This window comes from Annulohypoxylon maeteangense (assembly GCF_022496945.1).
Source record: "Annulohypoxylon maeteangense strain CBS 123835 unplaced genomic scaffold GGS22scaffold_3, whole genome shotgun sequence".
NCBI classification, from domain to species: Eukaryota; Fungi; Ascomycota; class Sordariomycetes; order Xylariales; family Hypoxylaceae; genus Annulohypoxylon; species Annulohypoxylon maeteangense.
The window spans coordinates 2340194-2362119 of record NW_025953250.1 but is presented as its reverse complement, the minus strand read 5'-3'; the positions used below and the strand labels follow the sequence as shown (position 1 = coordinate 2362119).

Sequence of the window (21926 nt, the reverse complement as noted above, 5' to 3'; positions counted from 1 at the left end):
CTAATACAAGCCCCGAAGACAGTACACAGGATCCCCGCCGACACCGAGTCCAAGCGCTAGACCGAAAGCAAGCGCCCGACTTATCCGACCATTCCCGTACCTAACCTGGAATACCCATAAGCAGACTTCGATTTCTGATTTACAACCATCTATTCTAAGTTCCTTCCTCTCTCATCATTCTACTTACTCCTCCAAAAAGCGACCTTGCATCCATGTTCATTGCTCAAACCCATAGCCAGGTGTTCCGTCCACGGCTGGTTATCCCTCGGCTCGATGCGCTTGAACTCCTGCATCAATCGCACGATGTTGTAGCTCCCCTCGATCAGCGCGTTTTGCTGGCCTAGGCATAACCTCGGGCCTCCGTTAAACGGCTTTTCACACCCCGCGTTAGCACTCATCAATCACTTAGCAACGATTGAGGGGCAGGTAGGTAGGTACTTACCAGATACGCCCAGCCGGGCTTGACCTTCTCGTCTAACCATCTCTCGGGACGGTAGACGTCGGCGTCGGGACCCCAGAACTCGGGGAGACGGTGCATGGCCCAGACGCAGTAGAAGACGGGCGAGCCCTTGGCGACGAAGACGGGGGCAGTCTTGTCGGGGCCGCCGCCGCGGGGGAGAGTCGTGTCTTTGCGTGCGAACCGCACGTTTCTGGGGAGAGGGGGCCAGAGGCGGAGGGCTTTGGAATGGTTAGCGTTTATAAGCCACTTAAGAGGGCCATTGGATGGTTTAGTGAGTGGGTAGGTGGTTATGTCCGGGCGCACTCACTCTCGTTCAAAACAGCTCGCAGGTACTTCATCTCCTTCAGGGACTCGTAATCCGGCACACGGCCCTCAAGCGAATCAACCTCTACCATAAGCTTATTCCAAATATCTTGGTTCCTTGCCATTTCATAAAATGCGCTGCTCAATACACTCGCCGTGGAATCACGCGCAGCGAGAAGAACACCGAGGAGTTCGCTACGGAGCTTGTCCTCGTCACGGCAGGCACCGGCGATTTCAGCGAGTAGATTGTACCGGGTGCCCTTAGTGTTGCCGCGTAACGCCTCCTGGATGAAGCCGTTGGTGAAGTCCTTGATCGTCTTGCAGGCAGCGTCGAATTTCTTGTCGCGGATCAGCCAGGCGTGTTTTCCGAGCTCGCTGCGCTTCTGCAGTACTTCTTCCGCGTAGTCGAAGGCGTCGAGGAAGTTACGTGCGGGGGAGCCCGGGGCACTGGTCTGGCTGCCTACGGATGTGCCGAGGAGGAAGTCTGTCGCGCTGTCGAGGGTCATGTTGTAGAAGAGCGGCTTTAGGTCGAAGGTCACGCCGTCGGCTTTGGGGACGCGCGCGAGGAGATCTTGTGTGTGCTCTTCTAGACTGTCTAGGTCTGCGACTTGGGCTCTGGTGAATGCGGGTCGGATTAATGCCTGTTGGGGGTTAACTTATGCTCAATGAAGACTTTCGAGTGTATAAGAGGAAATACGTACTCTGGAGTGTTGCCAAGCTTCGCCATCAGAGATGAAGATACCACCAGATAGCACCGGGCCGAGGGGAACCTCACGCGGACCAAGGCCGAAGTCATTGAAGTTAGTCGCGAGCATGGCTTTCAGGTTAACGGGATCGCAAGTCACCGTGAAGTGATTGCCGGCCATAACAAGCGAACTGGTGTAACCGAGTTCCTTGGCTCGTCGAGTGGTCTCTTTTAGGGTGATACGGTCCCGGCGTTCGCGCCGGAGCCTCTTCCACGCCGCCAAACCGAGGATATGCTCGGTTTGGGGCTCACGAGGTGGCGGAAGACAGCCATGCGCCTTCTTGAACGCACGTATCTCGAGCTGGCGTGCGACAAAGCGGATGATGAGAAATAACGCACCGAGACCCAAGGCAGCGAGGAGCAACTGGTTCCTCTTGAAAGAGGATGACGTCGTCGCCTTAGTAAACTCTGTTATGGAGGCCATACTGTCGGTAATAGGTGCGTTTGGCATGACGGTCACCTCTGTTACCCAATTAAACAGTTTTATCTCCACATGGACTGAGACTTTTTTCGAGTTGGTGCCCGTGGGTAGATCCGGCAGTATATCCATTAATTGCTCCGACATCACATCTCGGCGGGCTAGACGCCTTGAAATCAGTTTTGTATATCGTACCCTCTACATTTTCCCTATATTTTCCGCATCCGTACCCGTTAAAGAGCTCTTTCTCAGCCCTGAAGTTCCCTAATCTGGTCTACAGCTTCATCGATACTGCTGACGTTGGATCCCTAGGATATAGACGAAACGTGCTACAATTGGCCGGTTTTCCAATTATAGAACATCCTATCATCCCATTTCCTAATCTGGCAATTCCTGTTTTGGCAATGCCTTCTTCGCCCACCCTTCTTTAGGAAGTCCTCAAGTAGGAATGTTTTCTAAAAGCCTTATTAATGCATTCTTGGCTGCCCACTTCTTTGACCCAATGCATCGCGAAACCAGATCAGGTCCGTAGATTCGCGAGATCGATGGATACCCTTTAAGCCCACTGTGTCCGCCCATCCGCGTATCACTTTTCAGCAGGATCGCAATCAGCTCATGCTTCTGCAACTGCGATTGCCTATTGCTGCATGCCTCAAGAGGGTAAGATAACCCCAATGAGCCCCTCCTATAGAGTTCCCGAGGCAAATGGCTACGCTGTATATCGGAGTTGCGTAAGCTGTTTGCCTACAGGATGCGATAAACTTTTGTTACAGCTATTGTGGGTATTTTCGCATCGTGCAAAGATAGCTGGTTGAACTGGGACTGGGATCCATATGCATCTCTTAGGTAAGGGTAGGCACCTGTAACACCTGGAGGGCACCGCCAATCTTTTAGTCCTGTAGGGCTTCATGCCCGCCATAAACATCTTCTGGTAGACGCTATTCAGAAGCTACGCACCCACTATAATCAACTGAAAAGACTTTTTAAATTAGTCGCAAAGAGCCGTCGGGTTTTTTTCAGTGAATAAAGCCAAACAACTTTGCAATTCATAATGCTTGTTTCAAGACCAAGGTATATAGCAAATTGACAAACAAATCCCTCATCTACTAGGTAATCATTCTTGCCCAAAATGCATCTGTCCATAGTAACGACTCCCAAGCTCAGTACCTCCTCTGCGCAGCTCCAGCACTCGGACCCGCCATCACCTTCGCCGCATTCTCCATGTCTCCCGACTTCGGCATATTGATGATCATCAAGTACAAAATAGACTATTTTCACCCATTAGCATTCCCATAGCAATGAACTAGGTAGATAGCACCAAACTCGTAGTGAATTGACATACCTCTTTTATCTTCCGCTTCCGCGGTCCTTGTTCCCTTTCGGGGTGCTTGCGCGCCTTCTTCTCGTACTTCCGGTCCTGCTTCTCGAGCTTGCGCTGGTCTTTCGCCATCCGCTTCGCTTGCTTCTCGCGGTCCTTGGCTGTGAGCTCGACTTTGGGGTCCAGGAGGCCGTTTAGTGCGCCCATGGGGTTCTTCCGCATCTGAAAGGAAGAATGTGTGTAAGTTATTGTTGATGTCGGTTGATGTGGAAAGGGAATGGGGGGGGGGTCTTACGTATTTCCTCTGTGCCTTCATGTCCCGGCGGTCTTTGAACCCTTCGAATGCTTTTCCGAGGGAGGCCATCATGCCGCCTTGTTGTTGTGGCTGCTGTTGGCCGCCCTGGCTTTGTCCGCCTTGGCTGTGGTCGTCGTGGTGCATGCTCTCGTCGTCTTCCTCGTCGGATGAGGTCTCCTCGTCTTCGGGATAGATCAGTTCTGCCGAAATGGGGAAATCAACTGATCCCATTACACCATCGTGGTTTCGGAATTTCCCATCCGGGCCTTTGGTGTTGATGTTCTGCTGGAGAGTCTTGTCCGAGTTCGGCGCGTAGGCCATGATAAGACAGTACAGCCCGTGTGGTCGGAAGAGATCGTCGTTCATCTTTGTCAGGTAGGCGTTTTGGCTGGAGGAGAAAATCGGTAAGTGAAATGGTAGAAATTGCACTTCGGGGGTGTCAACACTTACTTCTTGCGGTTCTGGACCTCTTGGTAGACACCAGCCGTCAGTTGCACGGCTATTCCGATAGGAGGTGCTATCGCTGTTGGGATCATGCCAGCTACACCACCGGCCAAGTTGATGGCGCCTAGGAATGGTGATTGTGTCAGTGCCTTGCCGAAGCCTTCGAGGAAAGCCATGAATGTGGCTTGGTCAATGCCGGCCCGCATTAGATCGGGTGCATAGGCCTTGACGAAGCCGCGGTCACGCGCCTTTGGTCGCCGTTGTGGTATGATAACGGGATATAGCAGCGGTCCAGGTGGCATAGGAGACCCTCCTCCATTTGCTAATTGCATCGCCGATCCCATTCCGGAGCCCGGCCCCGCCCTCGGGGCCATCATGGGCGGCGCATTGGGGCGCTGGTACTGCTGTTGATGGGGCTGTTGGTATGGTTGCTGATATGATTGTTGATATGGTTGCTGGTATGGCTGTTGGTTATAGTTATTGTAACCACCTTGACGTTCATTCCTCCATTGTTCCTCCTGGCCATACGGCTGCTGATACTGAGGTGGCCCTGAGTATTGCGGTGCTTGAACTCGATCAGCTTGAATCAACTTTAGATCGGGAATTGACCGGACTTACGTCTTTGATCGTAACCGCCCATGTCGGGCGGATAGCGTTGAAATTGGGAGGATTTAGACATGGTTAGGCTAAAAGTGACATAGATTGTTCTATGCTAGAAGGTGTATGTCGCCAAGAAAGGCAACAATAGCTATTATATAGGGCTGTTGACTCTGAAAGTAAAGTGGATAACTACGTCGATCTTTTTGTTCTGGGGGATTTTACGTGCACTGCCTCCTACCTACCTGGTATGTAAGGCGCTTGAGTATTGCAGTATTATGACAGCTCAGAAGGGTTTAGCTTCTCCTTGAGCGAATCACTGCCTAACTTGTCCCTGTTAGAATTCGTCACATATTAAATCCAGCTGCGTTCTATCACACCCTCGGAGTAATGCTGACACTGTTATGGCGCTTCGAGGTCCCCAATAGGTCCTTTTCAACGCGCCAAGAGGTGTGCTTCCTACCTATTTCAGCGATTATCCATCCAACTGCCGAGGCATGTTTTTAAGGTACAGGTATTAACGCAGTGAATTACCATAATTGCTTCGAATTCATATCCTGAAACTTTCGGACTCGCTTCTATCGACGTTGGGAAAAAACGATGAAAGTAACAAAGACCCCTTCTAAGTAATATTGTTAGAAGATCTATCGATTTAGCCTTTAATAACTTCGAGCATCGTGTTGAATTACGTGTTGGAGGCCTGAAGGAATACACAATTACCGAATGATATTTAAATTCCGGGCTTCGCCCCTTTATGCGCTTTGGTTGACACCACGCTACCTCGCATTCGCTTCACCAAATGCGAGATAACAATGATAGCTTGCCGTTATACGCGCGCAAACGAAAAACGCAATAATCACCAAAATTTCATTCTTTCCAATGAGCATCGCTCAAATCATCCATAATTGTTAGTAGCTGAGTAGTTCGACTACGCATTCGCTAATCACTGGCCTGATAATGTGGATGTTCGGCCGTAGGTAGGTACCTAGGTACCTAATTATGAATCAGATAAATATGTTTTAGCCTTCTACCTCTTCTATTTTACCAATCACCCATTCATTTTTGGATCTGGCACGTTCGTGATAAGTGCAGTGCGGTATAACTTCAAAGAGGTGCTAGATAGTTGGCTTCAGTTTGATGTTTAGTGGCCATCTCCCTAAAACAGTGCTAACCCATGTAGTTCGGTGTGCTTTATTTGTTACCCCGGATATAGGTTGTTTCCTCAAGTAAAAGAGACCATTATAACCTCATTCGGCTTTTGGTACGGCATATGTGAGGCTCCAACGTATAGGATTAGGCGGCTCATGCAATAATATGTTAATGATCGCTGTTATATCGAAAACTTTCCTATCGTGTTAATGACCGATGATCAACACCAAAGTGCCATGCAAACCTTGGAAAGCGTAAGGGACCTATCGTGTAACAACAGTATTCCCATCCAATTACGGTACCTATCTCGCTCAGCTATCTGCAGTTAATGTGACTCAAATTGTGACTCCTTACCTAGGTACCTAGTGAGATACGCATTACCTAGAATGTCGGTCGAAATAATAGACAGACATACCATATCGAGAGCAAACTCCTTGATCGTCATACAAGTTGAAGAAAAGAGTAATTCAACTCGTTATTCCCTAAAGCGTTGATCTCGAATATTACTTCCGTATTTCCGTGTCAAGATCTGAAGTTTGGTTCGTAGGCATATACCGCGTTAATTTTCGCAGATCAATATGATATCCCACAATGAAACCCAAATACTCCACATTGTCATCGTTCCCGTGAAATCCGAGGCGAAGCGGGTGTACGCATTATCCGCGAGGGACTTGTGCTTGTTTCCGGTAACTCCTTCGGCCGTCTCAATGCTAGCCGTAGCTCGGTCGACCCGGTAGTTGTCGGTGATGTCAAGCGGGATGGCGCGTTGTTTCGGTCCCGATATCATCGTCAGGTTGCATGCCGAGGCAGAGATGTTTACTTCCTAAGTCGAGTTGAAACAAACCAGTCACGCCATGTTTACTATGGCGCATGTACGCATAGATGATGTTGGTTTCAAGTTACTTGCCGTATCTGCGAAATCTAGGGGGCAACGCGTTGCTGGCATGGCTAATGACGCCAGACGGGACCGCCTTCTTTCCATGTTAGTGGCCGGGTGCCCATGGGGATCTGCAAAGGAATCGTCACCAACCCTGCGACGAGTGCCGACTTATGGACCATTATGTAGACTTGACATCTCCGATCTGCCCGGATGTCATCTTTCGTTGGTAGAAACAACAAAAGAATCAACTGGGGCCTCGGTAGATGTTTAGGAGATCTGATTTGGAGATTGGTCATAGATTGCCGAAGGCCATTTGCAGGGTTGCATGATCGTCAGATCGTCGAATCCTAAAGCTTCAAACCACCCTAAATTTAGCACCACTTCGCGATTTCAGGGCACCCATGCTCTGGAATAGAAGGAATCGGTAGTCCATGTCTAGTTTCAAGTCGTCTTACTCATACACTTCTTTAGGTAGTAAAGTGATTTCCTTCCTAATTAGGAATTGTTCATTAAGCTTAACAGCTTTCGTAGATCCTACACTCCTTTCGGTACTTTCTAAGAAGCCAAGACTGTATTTCCATCGCTAGCTCCCGCAAGATTTAACGAATCGGAATTGCTACCATGTCGTCGCCAAGATATCTCCTCCCACCAAGAACTCGACACCCTTGACCTTTCGAGCGGCACATCTTACAATATCTTAACTCGATTACGCCCGGTTGCGTAAATTTGGCCTTGGCACATTTTCAACAAAACTTCTCTCAAGACTCAAGATGCGTACTCTCATGCTTCACGGTCACAGCACCAGCTCCTTTATCTTCAAGGCGCAGTCAGGTGAGCATCGCCAAGAACATACCTAGTAATTATCTCGGTCCGGCTAATAGTTCGTACCAGGTCCTTTCCGATCAAAGTTGGGCAATTCGTTCCAATGGGAGTTCATCGATGGCCCCTACAGCTGCCCGCCACCTCGCGGCCTGAAAATGGTCATGTGGAAGGCCTACAAGTGGATGGAAAAGCCTGGCGTTGAGTCCATCAAGAAGTCCGTCCAGTGGCTACAGAATTACATTGACAAGCACGGTCCTTTCGACTGCGTCTGCTGCTTCTCGAAATCTTCTTCCATCGTGGTAGCTCTAATGCTCTACCATGCTCGTGAAGTCGCCAACGGCTCCCAGAAGCCGCTTCCGTTCAAGTCGGCCGTTTTCATCAACGGAAACCTCGAATGCTCTGTTTTGGAGGATCTTGGATTACCTGTGACTCAGGAAGCGAAGGAGGTCCAGACGAAGGTGGAAGATATGGTCAAGTCCAAGGTCGACGCGATGTCGAATCTCGCTAGCAGTCTTGTTAAGCCGCAGGGGCTCTGGGATGACACGAGCCAGCTTCTACACGACCCCGATGAGCTACCGGAGCCGTCCGATTGCTTCGGTTTGGACTTCACATCGTTCCCTCCCGATGCTTTCATCAGTATTCCAACCGTTCACATGTACGGTGGCAAGGACCCCATTTTCACCTCCAGCATCCAGCTAGCTTACCTCTGCGATCCTAACAAGAGAGTCATGTACGACCACCAGGGTGGTCACGATGTGCCGAGGACACCCGACGTGGTGGCTGATATGGCCTCTGCGTTCAGGAAATTGGACCAACAGATGAAGGCGACGGCTTGAAACTTATGAGTTATGTAAAGGATATGTTTTACAATTTTATTGGTGTGCTGGGACGAATAGAATAGGTATGGATAGATCATGTGTTAGATAGTCAATTTCAAGACTTGTCGGTTTTTTATCATTGGAAAGAGATGTACCCTAAGCTTATAAGCTCTAGACCCTTGTTATAAGCGAATATGTGAGAATACAAGGAGGTAAGTACCTACCCAGGCCTTGACCCTATGACTATCGCGAACTCGCGTCCGAGAGCTTACGGGGCTCTGTAAGAACTAAATCTCACCCAGAGACATGGAGATCCTTGCTAAAGTACCTAATGTCGAAATTTGCCATGACCACTGGGTTTGGTTAGATCCGATTCATCATAAGCAGCTATAGTACATACGTACAGTCCCAATGGCCAGGTTATATACCGCATTAGGATGTCAGGGGAAAAGAGCCGAGGTGGCCTGGACCAGGTCCTAGCCCACGTGGGAGTTTCGTCTCACTATGATGTTACATTTAACTCCATGGTTTAAGTACCTAAGAGTCAAATGATGATGTCACGAAGTGGAACTAAAAGGCAGGGAAACAACAACGTTGCTGCGCGAGGATCTCAGGTAAGCTACTCCCACTAAGGAGAATACGGTATATACCTACCTAGTACCTACCTACCGTACCTAGGTGCCTATACAGATGGTGCCCTTTGTCTTTCCTGCTCAGAGAGCTAGCGATCAACAGGACTCTACCTATCGATTATGATAGACCTCCATGGGCCGAGTACCAATCCCACAGACCCCTAAATACTGGTCTTCCCCTAAATCACCCAGGGGGTTTGCTACGGTAACCAACCTGTTCACTCATACTAGCCTCCGTCACAGGAATTATACGTGAAAACCATCCAGCAACCACTTAAGTCACTTAGTGTTATATTATGGGAACGTCGCCTTGTCGTCTAACTAGGGAGGATGAATAGTATCTTTACTCACGGTACAGATTTATGCTTCGCACAGCTCCTTTCAGGAAATTCACATGAGATTGGGGTTAGGGTTAGGGTTAAATGAGATAAGGAACAAAATCATAGCAAATAACAACTGTAATGCATGAAAAGGATAGGAAAATTCTTGGGGACTCCCATAAAATCTCTGTCTTTGTTTATAGGCGTTAGTGGCCCCCGTTTTCCCCATTGATATTGTTGGGGACCTATACGGGGAATGGTTGTGATAGTATATTCCGGTATATTCGCTATAGACCTATTATGTAACATATTCTCACGAACATAAAAGGGGGCCCAAGCTTTGAAGATAGGTACCTCACGAGAATGAAAGGCATTCCTTAACCATTATTTACCTACTAGTGTACCTATGGTACTAGCTAGGTAGGTACTAGGTACGACTACCTACCTGCCCAGGTGTTCTACGATCCTAAAGCGAACTAAATGCTACTACTAGCCGCATTATGATATAGTTTCCAACTATAAACTTGTCTCCCAACGAACTTCTTAAGAAACCCCACCTTAATACCTCTTACAGAAACAATCAGACTCCTAGAATACCAAAGACTGGAGTTTGCATTCTGGATATTCAATCCGCTTATCTCTATCTGGAAGTTACCTGACGTTCACTATTTTAGGAAGCCGATATTTCATATCTATCCAATCTATGACCAAATAGAGAGGCCTTTAATTATCACTTAACCTTATGTATACCAAAGAACTACGTACACTTTGAGGACTTCTACAAGATACTAAATGTAGCATACCTGCTTGCCTACATATCGAAATGTTTTAAATCAACAGTTTGTATATTCGTTCGTAAGAGATTGTCCTTGAACATATTTCAGCTTGGCTATAGATTTTCCAGTTACCTGTTGAAATTGGTAAAAGGCTTTAATAGCCGTATGTACACTTATCTAGGTACCTAATGTGAGCTAAGGTTCGTAAAAGCAAGCACACATGTTGTTATACATTAGTCTGAGGCCTCCTCCATACCAAGAGCCAACAGGAACGGTCAGAGCCCCGTCATATGCCAAAAAGTTTGATGCCATCTAGGACATTTCACACAATAGGCGTTTCTCAGGCCACCAATCTTGCTTCTAGACTTAGAACTATAGTCTTAGACGCCTAGGTTAGGGGTGCCACCCCCACTTGTCCTAGTGTTAAATGGGCCAGCCATCCAACCAACAACGTTCATATTGAGCATTTAGAGGGCAGTAGAGGCATGCGCCTCAGCTATCTCAAGGCTTTACGTTACTACCAGTGTTAGCTATGCTATCTGTAAAAAGTAAAAACGCTTAGGAACGGGTATGTGATAGCTTGAGTACTACGTACCTTGTATCAATGACCAAAAGTTTCCTATCTCCTTAGGAGGCAGAAGACACCCTGAACGCCTAATGGAATTTCGGTACAGCCAATCTAGGTCTTTACATAGTAGCCTTTAACATAACACGCCTTGGTATATCATCTTGGCAGAGTATTTCCATATATAAGCCGTGATCTTCGGAACTCTTCCGCGCCGGGGTTGACCGAAAGTCGAATGATATCGCCGTCAAATGTATCAACACGCGCCGCGACAATACCTTGGAACCAAGTTTTCTATTGAGTCGTAGTCGTAGTTTCCTTAACTCCTGGAGCGCAGTTAAGGAAGATAATGATAAACGTCCCCGGGGGTACGAGGCGTGCTGAGCTCCGGAGTTTAGAGACCGAATCTAATACGTATCCAGCAAATCTCACATAATGGAATAAGCGTTGATGAACTCGCCGTACCTAGGGTCCCTTCTAGTTGCGCTCATGTTCGACTCTGTTAATGGTTGTATAGGTAGGTACTTACAAGGTACCTAGATAGGTAACCACATAGTTACTAATCAAAGAAACTTGGCTATTCATCTTACCGTCCAACCAAGAAAGTGAAACACTACCTACTAGATTTGGCCAGCAACAGAGTCTGTCCATGTGCGTCGGCGTCTTGTAGCAGCTGTATCATCTTTGTTTCAGCCGCATGGTTCTTTTTCATGGTAGCTGGAACGCTATCAATTTCTTCAATGGGTGAGATTGGCTAAACACTTTAGGAGACTTGTCATATATCGTGTTGTATTGAAGCCTCGCCGTAACCCAATTAGTCAATCTCATTTTGGTAGGGCACCAACAGCCCTCCATTCCATTCAGCTCTGGTCATGTAGACCGCTTATTAAATCGAATGTGACGGTTATCTAGAATACCAAAGATGTATTTTGTTCGGATCTACAGCTTCCAACGGTCTATGTATTTAGCTATATTACATGCGGGTGAAATAAACCCCGACGCGGCGTGGACTCTACGTCGCAGGGCCCCGGATGTCTAACCTTTAAAAGTAGAAATTAATGAAGCATGTTTATGTGCATTTTACATGCACCACAAGGTGGTATTGAAGTTCTCCGGGTGTTATCCCCGAAAGCCTCACCCCGGGGAGCATCGTTGGGGTCAGATTCCCGCGTCGGAGAATTTCTGATAGGACCCAGGTCTCTTTATTTGTTAATCGAACCTAACCCCAAAATATAGCTCTTCTTAAGTGAAAAACATTAGACTACATGAATAACTAATTAATGCTATTGGAATGATTTGTAACTGTTGATAAAGGTTAAGGCCAGTGCTGTCTTGCGGCAGTGATTTAAGGTATCAGAGAAAAGGGGTAAGTACTTAAATCCGAGCTCATGGCTCGTGCGTCACTCCTATTTCAAGACTTCGAGTGTAGGTTCCAGGTATCCAGATACTGATTCACGGCATTTTCGCTGTTAAGCGTGATCAGATTAATATACTTATTCGCCATTCTCGAATTGGCTTACATTAGTACTAGTTGCCTAGTAACATCCCGGCAAACTATTTGGACGGCAATCCACGGCACACTGGAGCTAGATAACGTGTTGGAATGGTTAGTGATATTGAAGTCAGCCGATTAGTAATCTGGATGGAGGTGTTATTTCTATTTTCGACTCCGTCCTAACTTTCTAGGACTCAAGTATCTGCCTTGTTTTCAAATAGGTACTACCCAAGCTATTTAAGATACGGGCTGTGAAAGGATTGAACGCCTCCCCCCGCCAGTTCGTAAAGGATTCTTTCCTTCTGTGAGATTATGTCGTAAAAAACACGATACCGGTAGACCTGCTGATGTGAGCTCGACCGCTCGTCTAAGAAGATAGTGGCATGTAGGTACATAGATATGTTCTAGAAGCTCAACCCTTGGCAAGACATCGCATGTGACATTTTTGTATTTCCATATGTATCAGCTAACTTCCAGAAGAGGTCTCCCATCTCCGAAAGTGGCTTTGTTGGTGATGAAATTTACATTATTATGTCGTGTCACGTACCTATTGAAGCATGGGGATATGCCCGTAGACGAACATGTTACTGCAAAAAGTAGAAAAAAAAGGTCAGACTGTTGGTGACAGCCCCCAGTGGCAATAAATAATTTACCAATTATCGCCATCAACGTACAAGCCATCGTGAAGTGTAGGTACTTTCTAGTGTTAGTGGCTGACGAAATCAGTGGCGGTCAGTCAATTTGCGGAGTAATCGGGAACCTGACCTCGGTGAGATATGATTTGCGGATCTCCAGCTGAGTACCGAACTCTTGCAAAGGTTCGGAGTTCCAATTTGATGACGCGAGAAACGTTAAGGCTGCCAAAAGCATCTCAGAACCGACCCTTGCAGGGATTTGACCCACGCGTCAACCAGATGAGATCTAACTTTGGTATAGATTAATGAAACCATGCATATATCACAGCTGATATGCACCGGGATTTTCTGTTTAGAACGCCCTGGCGGATCCGGACACCATATTTGATCCGGCTCGTTTTTCGGTAATTTCGTCATGTAGAATATTTGGTTACACATAGTACTATGTAGATCAATAGGGCTATCGATAGAGCTGCGTCTTTACCTACGCATATTACCAAGAAGGAAAGGCAAAAGCAGGGGTCAAGTAAGCCAAGCCCAAGCCGTCGGAACTCTCGCTTAATAAGTGAGCGATTTGTAGGTAGATACGCCGAGTCCTCCCCTCCTCACCAATCCTTCTGACATGCCTTCGATGGTTCTTCTTCGCAAGCACTGACGACGCTTTCTATCAGGGTAGGTACCTAGTGGGTATCCGCTTGTATGTAACACTATCATTGGTGGCCTCCATCGCTATCATAATTCCTTGATATTATTATAATACGATAGTTTTCTTTTTATGGCATTTATCATAGTAATATGAGTTTTTAACGTCAGTTATATCAGATACACGTAATTCTTTACTTATTCACTATATTAGTATCTCCCTACCTACCTACTTAATCTTTATAAATACAGTGATGTGATTAAAAAAGAAGTTACATATGTTATACTTAGTAGTATAACACTTGACAGCTGAGATCAGAATATGAATGACCTGACATTTCTTGAATCACACTGCCCCCGGTTACCCGGACCTTTAATGTTACACAGTTCCACGCAGGTCCTACGTATGGTTCGGCGCTTAGGGCTGGACTTCGACATACTTCTCCCACGTCCGCCAAGTATTTTTATTGGTGAGTTTCATATGAAATTTAGTCAGGTGTCGTATTCCGATTACTGTAGAATGCATGTGTCAGTTTTAAGGGTTTAGATCAACCTCGCATGCCTGCCGGATTTGCTTTGCATACCTAGGTGGGTAGAACAGGAAAAGGAGATCGAGTGACTCAAGGGTATGAATAGTAAAGACAACGTTAAACCTCATAGTTTTACCTAAAAATGTTACGTTTTTTATTTTAAGACATAGCTACCTACCATCCTACTATCCATTAGCACATTAACTTACTTATAATAAGCTTTTGCCTGTGACATCGCGGGCGGGAGATCTTCCTATTTGGGACTACTATCATCTTGGAATTCGTGATTTTAATTTTATGCTGAGCTTAGAAACTCGATATAGCGCAGCGACAGTGGGGCAAAAGGACCCACCAAGATCTTTCTGGGTCTATTTTCTCTCCATCTATTTTTCCTTTATGCTCGATCCACTATATCAGTCCCAGACGAGTGTCGGGCAAGGCGCGGAGATAGTGATCCTCTATCTTATGGGAAGACGGCCTGTAACGTTAGACCCTATATACTACCAGGTAGGTAGTATACTGGTTAGGTGGTACCTAGTAGTAGTTGACGCAAGCAGTCCCGTATAGTAGCGAAGGACTGTTAATCCTAGCCTGTCTTTTCTGGGCATTGCCTACCTACCTAGTGGGGTTATACTATTAATCCTACTATCTTTCGTAGTGATAAGAGTATATTCAGCTCCTTATAATACTGAAAGGTCGGAAGGATTGTACTTAGTAACCTTGTTAAACTCGTAGTGACAAGACCGGCTCATCCTACTGTCACTCCAGATTTTGTAGGTCGACGAAATCTGGCCATCCATTGGATCCAAATCTATGTTTTCTAGAGGCCTGGCCCTTCCGAAGGATCCTTGCCAGGAGTCAGTCACGTCCATAAACAATGTACCTTTCGGAAAGGTTCCGATGACCCAAGTATGTTCGTACGGAACAGGCACTAGGTACCGGTACTTACCTCGTAACATCAGATGACACCACAGCCTCTTTTGAACCCAGAAAGGATCCCAGGTACCTGCCCTATGGTGACAGAAAGTAAATCCATATCAGATATAGAGCTCGCAAAACGCTGACTCACCGTCCTTGTTGAACCACGCGAGCCTCTCGGCTACCCGTACACTCATGCACATGTGCATAGGTGACATTCGGTTGAAGGATGCAGCCTTGATTGTAACCACATAGGCCATACTTGTGATGTCACAGCCTAGTGTTGTGTTAGTCTAAACTGCCTTGTTAGTTAGACAAGAATATCTCCACAAAGACGGATTATCTAACGGTTAGCTGTGCCTCGCGATGGTATCGAGAACTATATAGATCTCGTCTCGGGCTCTTGAGTTTACCTACCTACCTAGGTGTATATAAATCCCCTCGAACAAAAAGGACAACTGAAACGACAATTTCTGGCTCTGAATTCTCTACTCGACTTGCATTCTTCTCATAATAATCATGGCTCCCGATATTGATCACATCTGGTCGTCTACGACTGATATTAAAATTGCTCCAGCGGATGAGCGCAAGATTCTCATCAAGAGAGCACTAAACCAGAAGATTCTGGTCCCAAGCATATTGTCTTTGATGCCAGCATGGCCAAGTCAAGTCCATCCAGATGTTGATGAGGTCAATAAAGAGATAGACGAGTGGCTGTTGACGTAAGTCTAATTTCACTGTCGCGATTTCATAGTGTTCTGGTGTAAAGGGGTTCAATTCTAGACTTGACAAGGGTTCACGTGTGCTGGTGTAGAGGTCTGATCCTCACAAATTATCACATGTATAATCTTTAAGTCACTAAGAATTTATTTACTAACAGCTGATCATAGCGTCAATATTGCCGAGAAGAAGAAGGCGAAGCATCGTGCCCGAGGGAATTACACATTTTTAACGGCCGTATACTATCCTGAGTGCAAGAAGAGAGAAAGCATGCTCGTTATATCAAAATTTCTTTATTGGGTATGTTCCCCTGGCCTCAATATGAGTCTAAGCAAGCTAACAGTCTGATACAGATATTCTTCTGGGATGATGGTATGCATAACATCATGAATGAAGAATTCATAAGAGGCAGACTAACTTTCAATTAGAGATCGACACTGGAGGAGAACTGACTGAAGATAAGGAAGGTACTCGGATATGTTGCGAAGAGACCAACAAGTGTGTTGATGACTGTCTTGGACCGAACCCCAACTACACACCTCCTCCAAATATTCGGGGGACGATTGAGATGCTATACCCCATCCTAAGAGATTTCCGCGCAGGCCTTGGTCCTGCATCTACGGAGAGACTCCGACTTGAGCTTCACGACTACATCAACGGCGTCGGAAGGCAACAGCAGGTTCGCCAAGGAGAACATTTACCAGACCCATGGTATCACTTCAAGATCCGGTCAGATGACGTCGGAGTTATCCCAAGCATCACACAAAATGAATATGCTATGGAGTTTGAGCTGCCTGAGTACGTTCGCAGACACGAAGCCATGGAAAGCATCGTCCAAGAGTGCACCAAGCTCACTGTGCTACTCAATGATGTGTTGTCTCTACAAAAAGAATTTGTACGTTCTACCCCCTGAATCATAGCATGAATACAATCCACGCGACTAACAAGAAACTACAGCGCGACTCACAATTGGAGAATATTGTTCTCCTTTTCATGAACAAATACAGCCTGTCGCTTAAAGGTGCCGTCGACAAGGTTCTGGATCTGATTCGGGAGCACTACGCAATCTGCGTCGCGGCAGAGCGGAGGCTTCCGTGGAGCGAAGATGACGAGAAGTTGAATGATGACATCAGAGAATATGTCCGTGGATGCCAAAGATTGGCTACCGGTACGGCGTTCTGGAGGTACGTGCTACGACGTCGTAACGAGCCAATAATAGCAGGTCGACTAACTGTCAATAGTTACTCATGTGAGAGATACTTCAAGCAGACACAGGTAAATGATAAATGGGAGGTCTTGCTGGATTTGTCATTCGTGAACTGAAGATGACGGTGTCGTCTAACCGTCCTTGCCGGGTGCTAATTCCCATGTTATTTTCGACCCACGATGTCGATAGTAGCATCTCAGGGGGGCAATTTTGCATATTACTATACGTTAGTTAGATTGTTTTCCGCATCACGTTTCTCATAAAAGTGTGGATCTTATTTTTCCATCGGGTACTCCGGCGCTCTTCCTCGCTTGTCAGTCCTTACAAATACCAATTTTTAGATTGACACTATTTCTTTTTCAACATGTATCTATCTATAAGCGACTCAGACCATCATTACTTAGATTGAAGCAAAAATATCCTTGAATATATTGCACTATATATATTTTCCTTCCTTGACGAATGAATGCCACTACGGGTTACTTCTTTGGCTCGAGAACACCTGCTTCTAACACTTCCTCCTCAGGCCATCCCATCTTTATCGGGACCATCTCCCGCGTCTGATCAAAGTGCACGCTTCCGTACCTCAAGTACGCCGCAAAAGTGCCGTCCTCGTTATCTTTGCTGTGGTGCTCTTCCGAGTCCCACAGGTCTGCCAGGAACGAGTCCAAGGCGCCAGGGGGGCCGTGCGATAGTTTCATGGTGGCTGTGTTAGCGAGAGCATCGTGAACGAAGTTCTCCGCAGCATGCCAATTCTCGTCCTTGATAACACCGTCACCCTTGCGCTTGGTCGTGAGCAGGTTGAACTGCCTGGTACCCGACCATTCCGTTACCCGCTGAAAATAGAATGTCTCCTGAAGTGCTGAGCACAGGAACATCTTATTTGAGTAGTACTCGGGTCCGTTGAAGCCGTCTGATGGGTCAATGAGTTTCCGAAGTCGTTCGAAACTCATTATTTGAGACATGTAGTCGGTGAACTGCTCCATCACGACATTGAGCCCCTGAGGGGGTAAATTCAGCTTATCCGTAGGCGGACACAGCATTGGGAGATGTCTTAACAATGGATGCTTATGGAAACCATGAACATTTGTTACACCATTCCAGAGTTCCTTGAATATTTCCATCCAACGCTTAATGAATGGGTTACTGCGCTTAGTGGCAATGAAACCGTTTAACATGATTTCAACCCCTGGACGCATCTCAATCACGAAACCCGCCATTTCGTACGGAGACTCCGGATCCTCGATCTTCTTCCAGCAAATATCATCGACATGTCGGAATAGGAATGAACCAGCATCGATCCAGACACCCCCATAAAGCCAGAGCAAGGGGAGACGCACGAGATCCCCGGAATGCGGCCCCACTGTAGGACCATCCATCGTGTTGTTCTTGAAGCATTCGGGGAAGAACGAATCATCGACAAAATGACTAACATTCGTCTCAGACCCATCTACTCGATCAAGCAAATGGACAGTCCAATCTGGACCTAGTCTGCGAACCCAATTGATGACATTCCGTTGGACCCAGGGCGGCATATTCGCGTATCCTGTATGCCAGTACGCCCAAACATTCTTGTCCGACGTGACGGGATGGCGGGTCTGAAGCCATACCGCGATTTCCTCATCACCGCGCGGATCAAGCTTTTCACTTGGAATCAGTTTTAGGCCTGGAGGAACCCCAACATTGCTTGTATCCGCGGGCGCGACACCCGATTGTTGTTGTGGGGTAACCTCAATCGCGGAGGGAGCCATCGCAGTTCGGAGGCGGCTACGAATTAATTTATAAATATGTCGTCACCGCAGCGCTGTAACGCGAGATATGTCGCACATGCAGGCCGCACAAAAGCGCGACGGGAAAGGCAGCGTACATAAATATCCCGAAGAGAGGCAGAGGCACAAAAAAAAACCATCTTCCAACGACATCTGCGACGCCGCTAAGACATCGCCGTAATGCGGAAAATCAATGCGGAGAATAGGGGCGCGCGCGCGCGAAGATCAACCGGCTTCCTTTCGCAGTAAACGACCCCGGATGTTTCGCTTCGTACCGTAACCTCCGTAGCGGATAAGAATACGCTTCCAAGACCAAGATCAAGCCACTTAGTCACTAGCGACAAGGCCACCCCGACACCTCGTCCCCGCACGCGCGAACCATGTCAGCGAGGGATCGGATGGCGTTGAAGAGCATGCTTAGCACGTAGATTCCCGGTCATAAGAGAAAGCCTTATACGATAGGTACATACATGCTGTAGGACCTTGGAAGTAACCGTACGAGTTGCTAGGTATGTAGGGATGACAACAAGCTAAAATCGCATCGCAGATAGATACTCGATAGGGAGTTGGCGCTGAATAAGCTGCCAGGCACCGGCTTCGTGTTAGCATGTTCCTTCTAGATAGTCCTGGAGATGTCGTATCTAGGTACGATATCTATCTCGAATCCCAATTGACATCGAACCCATGCAGCCAACCTCGCGACCGGCTCTTTCCCGACCCAGGCTTACGGGTTCGCGCGAGATAACAGCGCTCCCTCGAAATCGGGGCGTAAGACGTAGCAGCAGCGGCAGCGAGACAGCGATGGTGGTGGTGGTAGTAGTGGTGGTAGTGGCGGTGGTGGGGGATCTGCTCCTGCTGATACGTGGCACGGTGCAGCGCTGCAGTCGCTGGCTGGGTCAGCGGAGGATACAGGCGATATTAGTGGCGGATTCCCACCTAAGGCATGTGACGTTGCAGCGCCGCAACGTGCTCGTCGGGGATTCCTTGCGCTGTCTAGCAGGGCGAAGAAGCCGCTACTGCACAGGCTAGTGCGTGGGATTGTCGATCCTTCCACCGACAGGGAGACCCTGAATATCCTTTCTTTGGGGGGTTTCTTTTTTGTTTTTTGTGCCTTTTCTGCTTAGGTGATATGGATATCACTGCGAGGCTTTCCCACGCGGGGTTCTTCCGATGCTTGGATCTTGGCTTGCTTATTTGTGCACACGTGGGATTGGCTTATTAGGTGGCTGTCGTATGCGTGAGTGAAGAATACGAAGGGGGGTTCTTGAGACGGGCAGCGCAGAGAGGTTGATAATTCATACTTATTACTGGGTATTAGGTATCTTTCTAGCTTCGAGTCGTCTTGGCTAGAGATGGCGTCACTTCACTTGCCGACGATATGGGTGTCCACGCTCACGGCGGCGACGATATTCGTCGTCGCCGTCATCTCGAAGTGGCTTCGAAAACCGAGGTCGTTCAATGTCCCGGTTGTAGGTGCCGAGGCTGGAGATGTCAACGTTCTCAAGAATCGATATGTGCAAGAAGCGGATGCGGTTTTACGCGAAGGATACGAAAAAGTTGAGTTTCCGATGCGGAAAGTTGGGTTTGACGTCGACGAGCTGACTGATTCATTCTAGTTCAAAGATGCAATCTTCCAAGTCGTCACTCCCGATGGACCCAGGGTTTTCCTCCCGAGAAAATATGCGCAAGATTTGAAAGATTATAGTCGGCATGAGGCGAGCGGGATGAAGGCTTTGGCTGATGTGAGTTGCCGCGGAGAAGCTCGAGTTGGGTGCCGATGGTTGACTGTCTGGCTTTTAGCGACATATCGGGCATTACACCACCATCGATCACGAAAGTGATATTATGCTGGGCGCGATCAAAATCGATCTTAACAGGAATTTGGGCACGTTCGTCGGAGATGTCGAGCAAGAAGTTGCATTCTGTTTCGAGACTCAATTTCCGGCATGTGAAGGTACAGCCCCGCCGCCTCCGCTTAAATATCTCCAAAGCAAAAATCGCTAACGGGTGCTGAAGATTGGACGCCAATTGACCTCCACGATAAACTCCTGCGTGTCGTAGCCCAGGCTTCGGCTCGGATCTTCGTCGGTTATCCGATGTGCCGAAGCGAGGAGTGGCTGGACTGCAGCACGAAATTTGCGATAGACGTCATGACAGGCGGCGAGAAGCTGAAGCAGTGGCATCCGTACCTGCGGCCCATCGCCCAGTATTTCGTACCGGAGATGACGCAGATTCGCGGCGACCACCAACGAGCCCTTGACCTGCTTTTACCTGAGCTTAATAGAAGACTCGCAGAACCCGCCGATCCAGACTCGTCACCCCACAATGACATGATCCGATGGATGCAAGAGCGCGCACGGAAAACTGGAGACAATTCCTTTAACAATAAGGAGCTCGCCAACCTGCAAATGCTCACCGCGACGGCCGCGATACATACCACGCGTCTTGCCATTATCCATGCCCTATACGACCTCGCAGCCAGACCAGAATACGTGGAGCCGCTCCGAAACGAGATACTGGAGGTGACCAAGGACAGCAAGGGTGTCCTCCAGAAGCAACATCTTACACAAATGAAAATGCTGGACAGTTTTATGAAGGAATCTCAAAGGCACAGTCCGCCCTCGGTTGGTAAGTTGATTGATTGGGTACTTAGTGGCTATTTAATACTAATGAGGCGCATACAGCTACATATCAGCGCAAAGCCATGATCCCCATTACTTTATCTAACGGCTTCCATATCCCCGCGGGCACTATCGTGCAGTGCAACACCAACATCCTAGATGAGACGCCACAAGATTGGGGAAACCCGCACGCCTTCGATGGATTCCGGTTTTATAAGCTCCGCAACCGAACGCCCGAGGATATTAACAGATTCCAGTTCGCGAGTCCGACGTACGATAGTATGCAGTTCGGATTCGGAAAAGATGCGTGCCCAGGTAGGTTTTTCGCCAGCAACCAGATCAAGATTATTCTTGCCTACATACTCTCTCATTATGATATTAAATTCGAGGATGGCGTTGTCGGGAGACCTAAGAACTTTATGTTCGAAGTTAACGTCCTGGCGGATCCCACCAAAATGGTGTTATTTAAGAAGATCCGGTAGGACTGTAGGTAGCAAGTTACATAAAATGGAATTAACACACTCAACTTTTATTTTTATCTTTAATTCGTCTTAAAAGGACCTTATTTGACTTCGATTTCTAGTAAAGGTAATTGGGTAGCGAGCTCTCCATTTATCATTGTCATTAAAGCCGTTGTGGGGATTTCTAATATATTTTTAATTCTCGGTTTATGCCTGGATCAGAGTATCTCGGTATCTTTGGAGGGACGTTTCCACATGGTTCTTTTCTAGGGTCTAATCGGAACCGAACAACCAGTAGATATCATCTTCTTCAACTGACTCGTTCGCCGCTGGCGGAAATCTATGAGAGGGAACGAGTGGAATGATGTTGAAGAAGGTTGGTGAGC

The 21926-nt window shown here is 47.4% G+C and overlaps 6 protein-coding genes across 6 annotated transcripts; 3 read left to right on the top strand and 3 right to left on the bottom strand.

Moving 5' to 3' along the window:
• Positions 1–179: 179 nt before the first annotated feature.
• GGS22DRAFT_178256 (putative N-alkane-inducible cytochrome P450) lies at positions 180–1932 on the bottom strand (the record flags this gene model as incomplete). The annotated part of the gene is made up of 4 exons (XM_047963566.1): positions 180–371; positions 443–678; positions 768–1404; positions 1465–1932. 4 exons carry the CDS (start codon positions 1930–1932, stop codon positions 180–182), a joined length of 1533 nt encoding a protein of 510 aa, XP_047822248.1.
• A 953-nt stretch (positions 1933–2885) lies between these two features.
• Positions 2886–4779, bottom strand: GGS22DRAFT_155811 (uncharacterized protein). Its single transcript, XM_047960271.1, has 5 exons — positions 4602–4779; positions 3990–4548; positions 3540–3927; positions 3269–3466; positions 2886–3194 (listed from the first exon to the last, which is right to left on the bottom strand). Exons 1-5 carry the CDS (start codon positions 4660–4662, stop codon positions 3087–3089), a joined length of 1314 nt encoding a protein of 437 aa, XP_047822247.1. The 5' UTR covers positions 4663–4779; the 3' UTR covers positions 2886–3086.
• Positions 4780–7305: 2526 nt separating this feature from the next.
• On the top strand, positions 7306–8395 carry GGS22DRAFT_155810 (serine hydrolase FSH). The gene is made up of 2 exons (XM_047960270.1): positions 7306–7440; positions 7501–8395. The coding sequence occupies exons 1-2, from the start codon at positions 7380–7382 to the stop codon at positions 8265–8267; spliced, it is 828 nt and encodes a 275-aa protein (XP_047822246.1). The 5' UTR covers positions 7306–7379; the 3' UTR covers positions 8268–8395.
• Positions 8396–15152: 6757 nt separating this feature from the next.
• Positions 15153–16987, top strand: GGS22DRAFT_96867 (putative pentalenene synthase). Its single transcript, XM_047968569.1, has 6 exons — positions 15153–15484; positions 15653–15782; positions 15836–15854; positions 15911–16377; positions 16440–16666; positions 16724–16987. Exons 1-6 carry the CDS (start codon positions 15282–15284, stop codon positions 16803–16805), a joined length of 1128 nt encoding a protein of 375 aa, XP_047822245.1. The 5' UTR covers positions 15153–15281; the 3' UTR covers positions 16806–16987.
• On the bottom strand, positions 16988–18791 carry GGS22DRAFT_96868 (capsular polysaccharide synthesis protein-domain-containing protein). Its single transcript, XM_047968570.1, has one exon. The coding sequence runs from the start codon at positions 18438–18440 to the stop codon at positions 17169–17171; it is 1272 nt and encodes a 423-aa protein (XP_047822244.1). The 5' UTR covers positions 18441–18791; the 3' UTR covers positions 16988–17168.
• Positions 18792–19649: 858 nt separating this feature from the next.
• GGS22DRAFT_96870 (putative cytochrome P450) lies at positions 19650–21603 on the top strand. The gene is made up of 5 exons (XM_047968571.1): positions 19650–20014; positions 20075–20200; positions 20259–20412; positions 20475–21086; positions 21143–21603. Exons 1-5 carry the CDS (start codon positions 19811–19813, stop codon positions 21559–21561), a joined length of 1515 nt encoding a protein of 504 aa, XP_047822243.1. The 5' UTR covers positions 19650–19810; the 3' UTR covers positions 21562–21603.
• Positions 21604–21926: the final 323 nt, after the last annotated feature.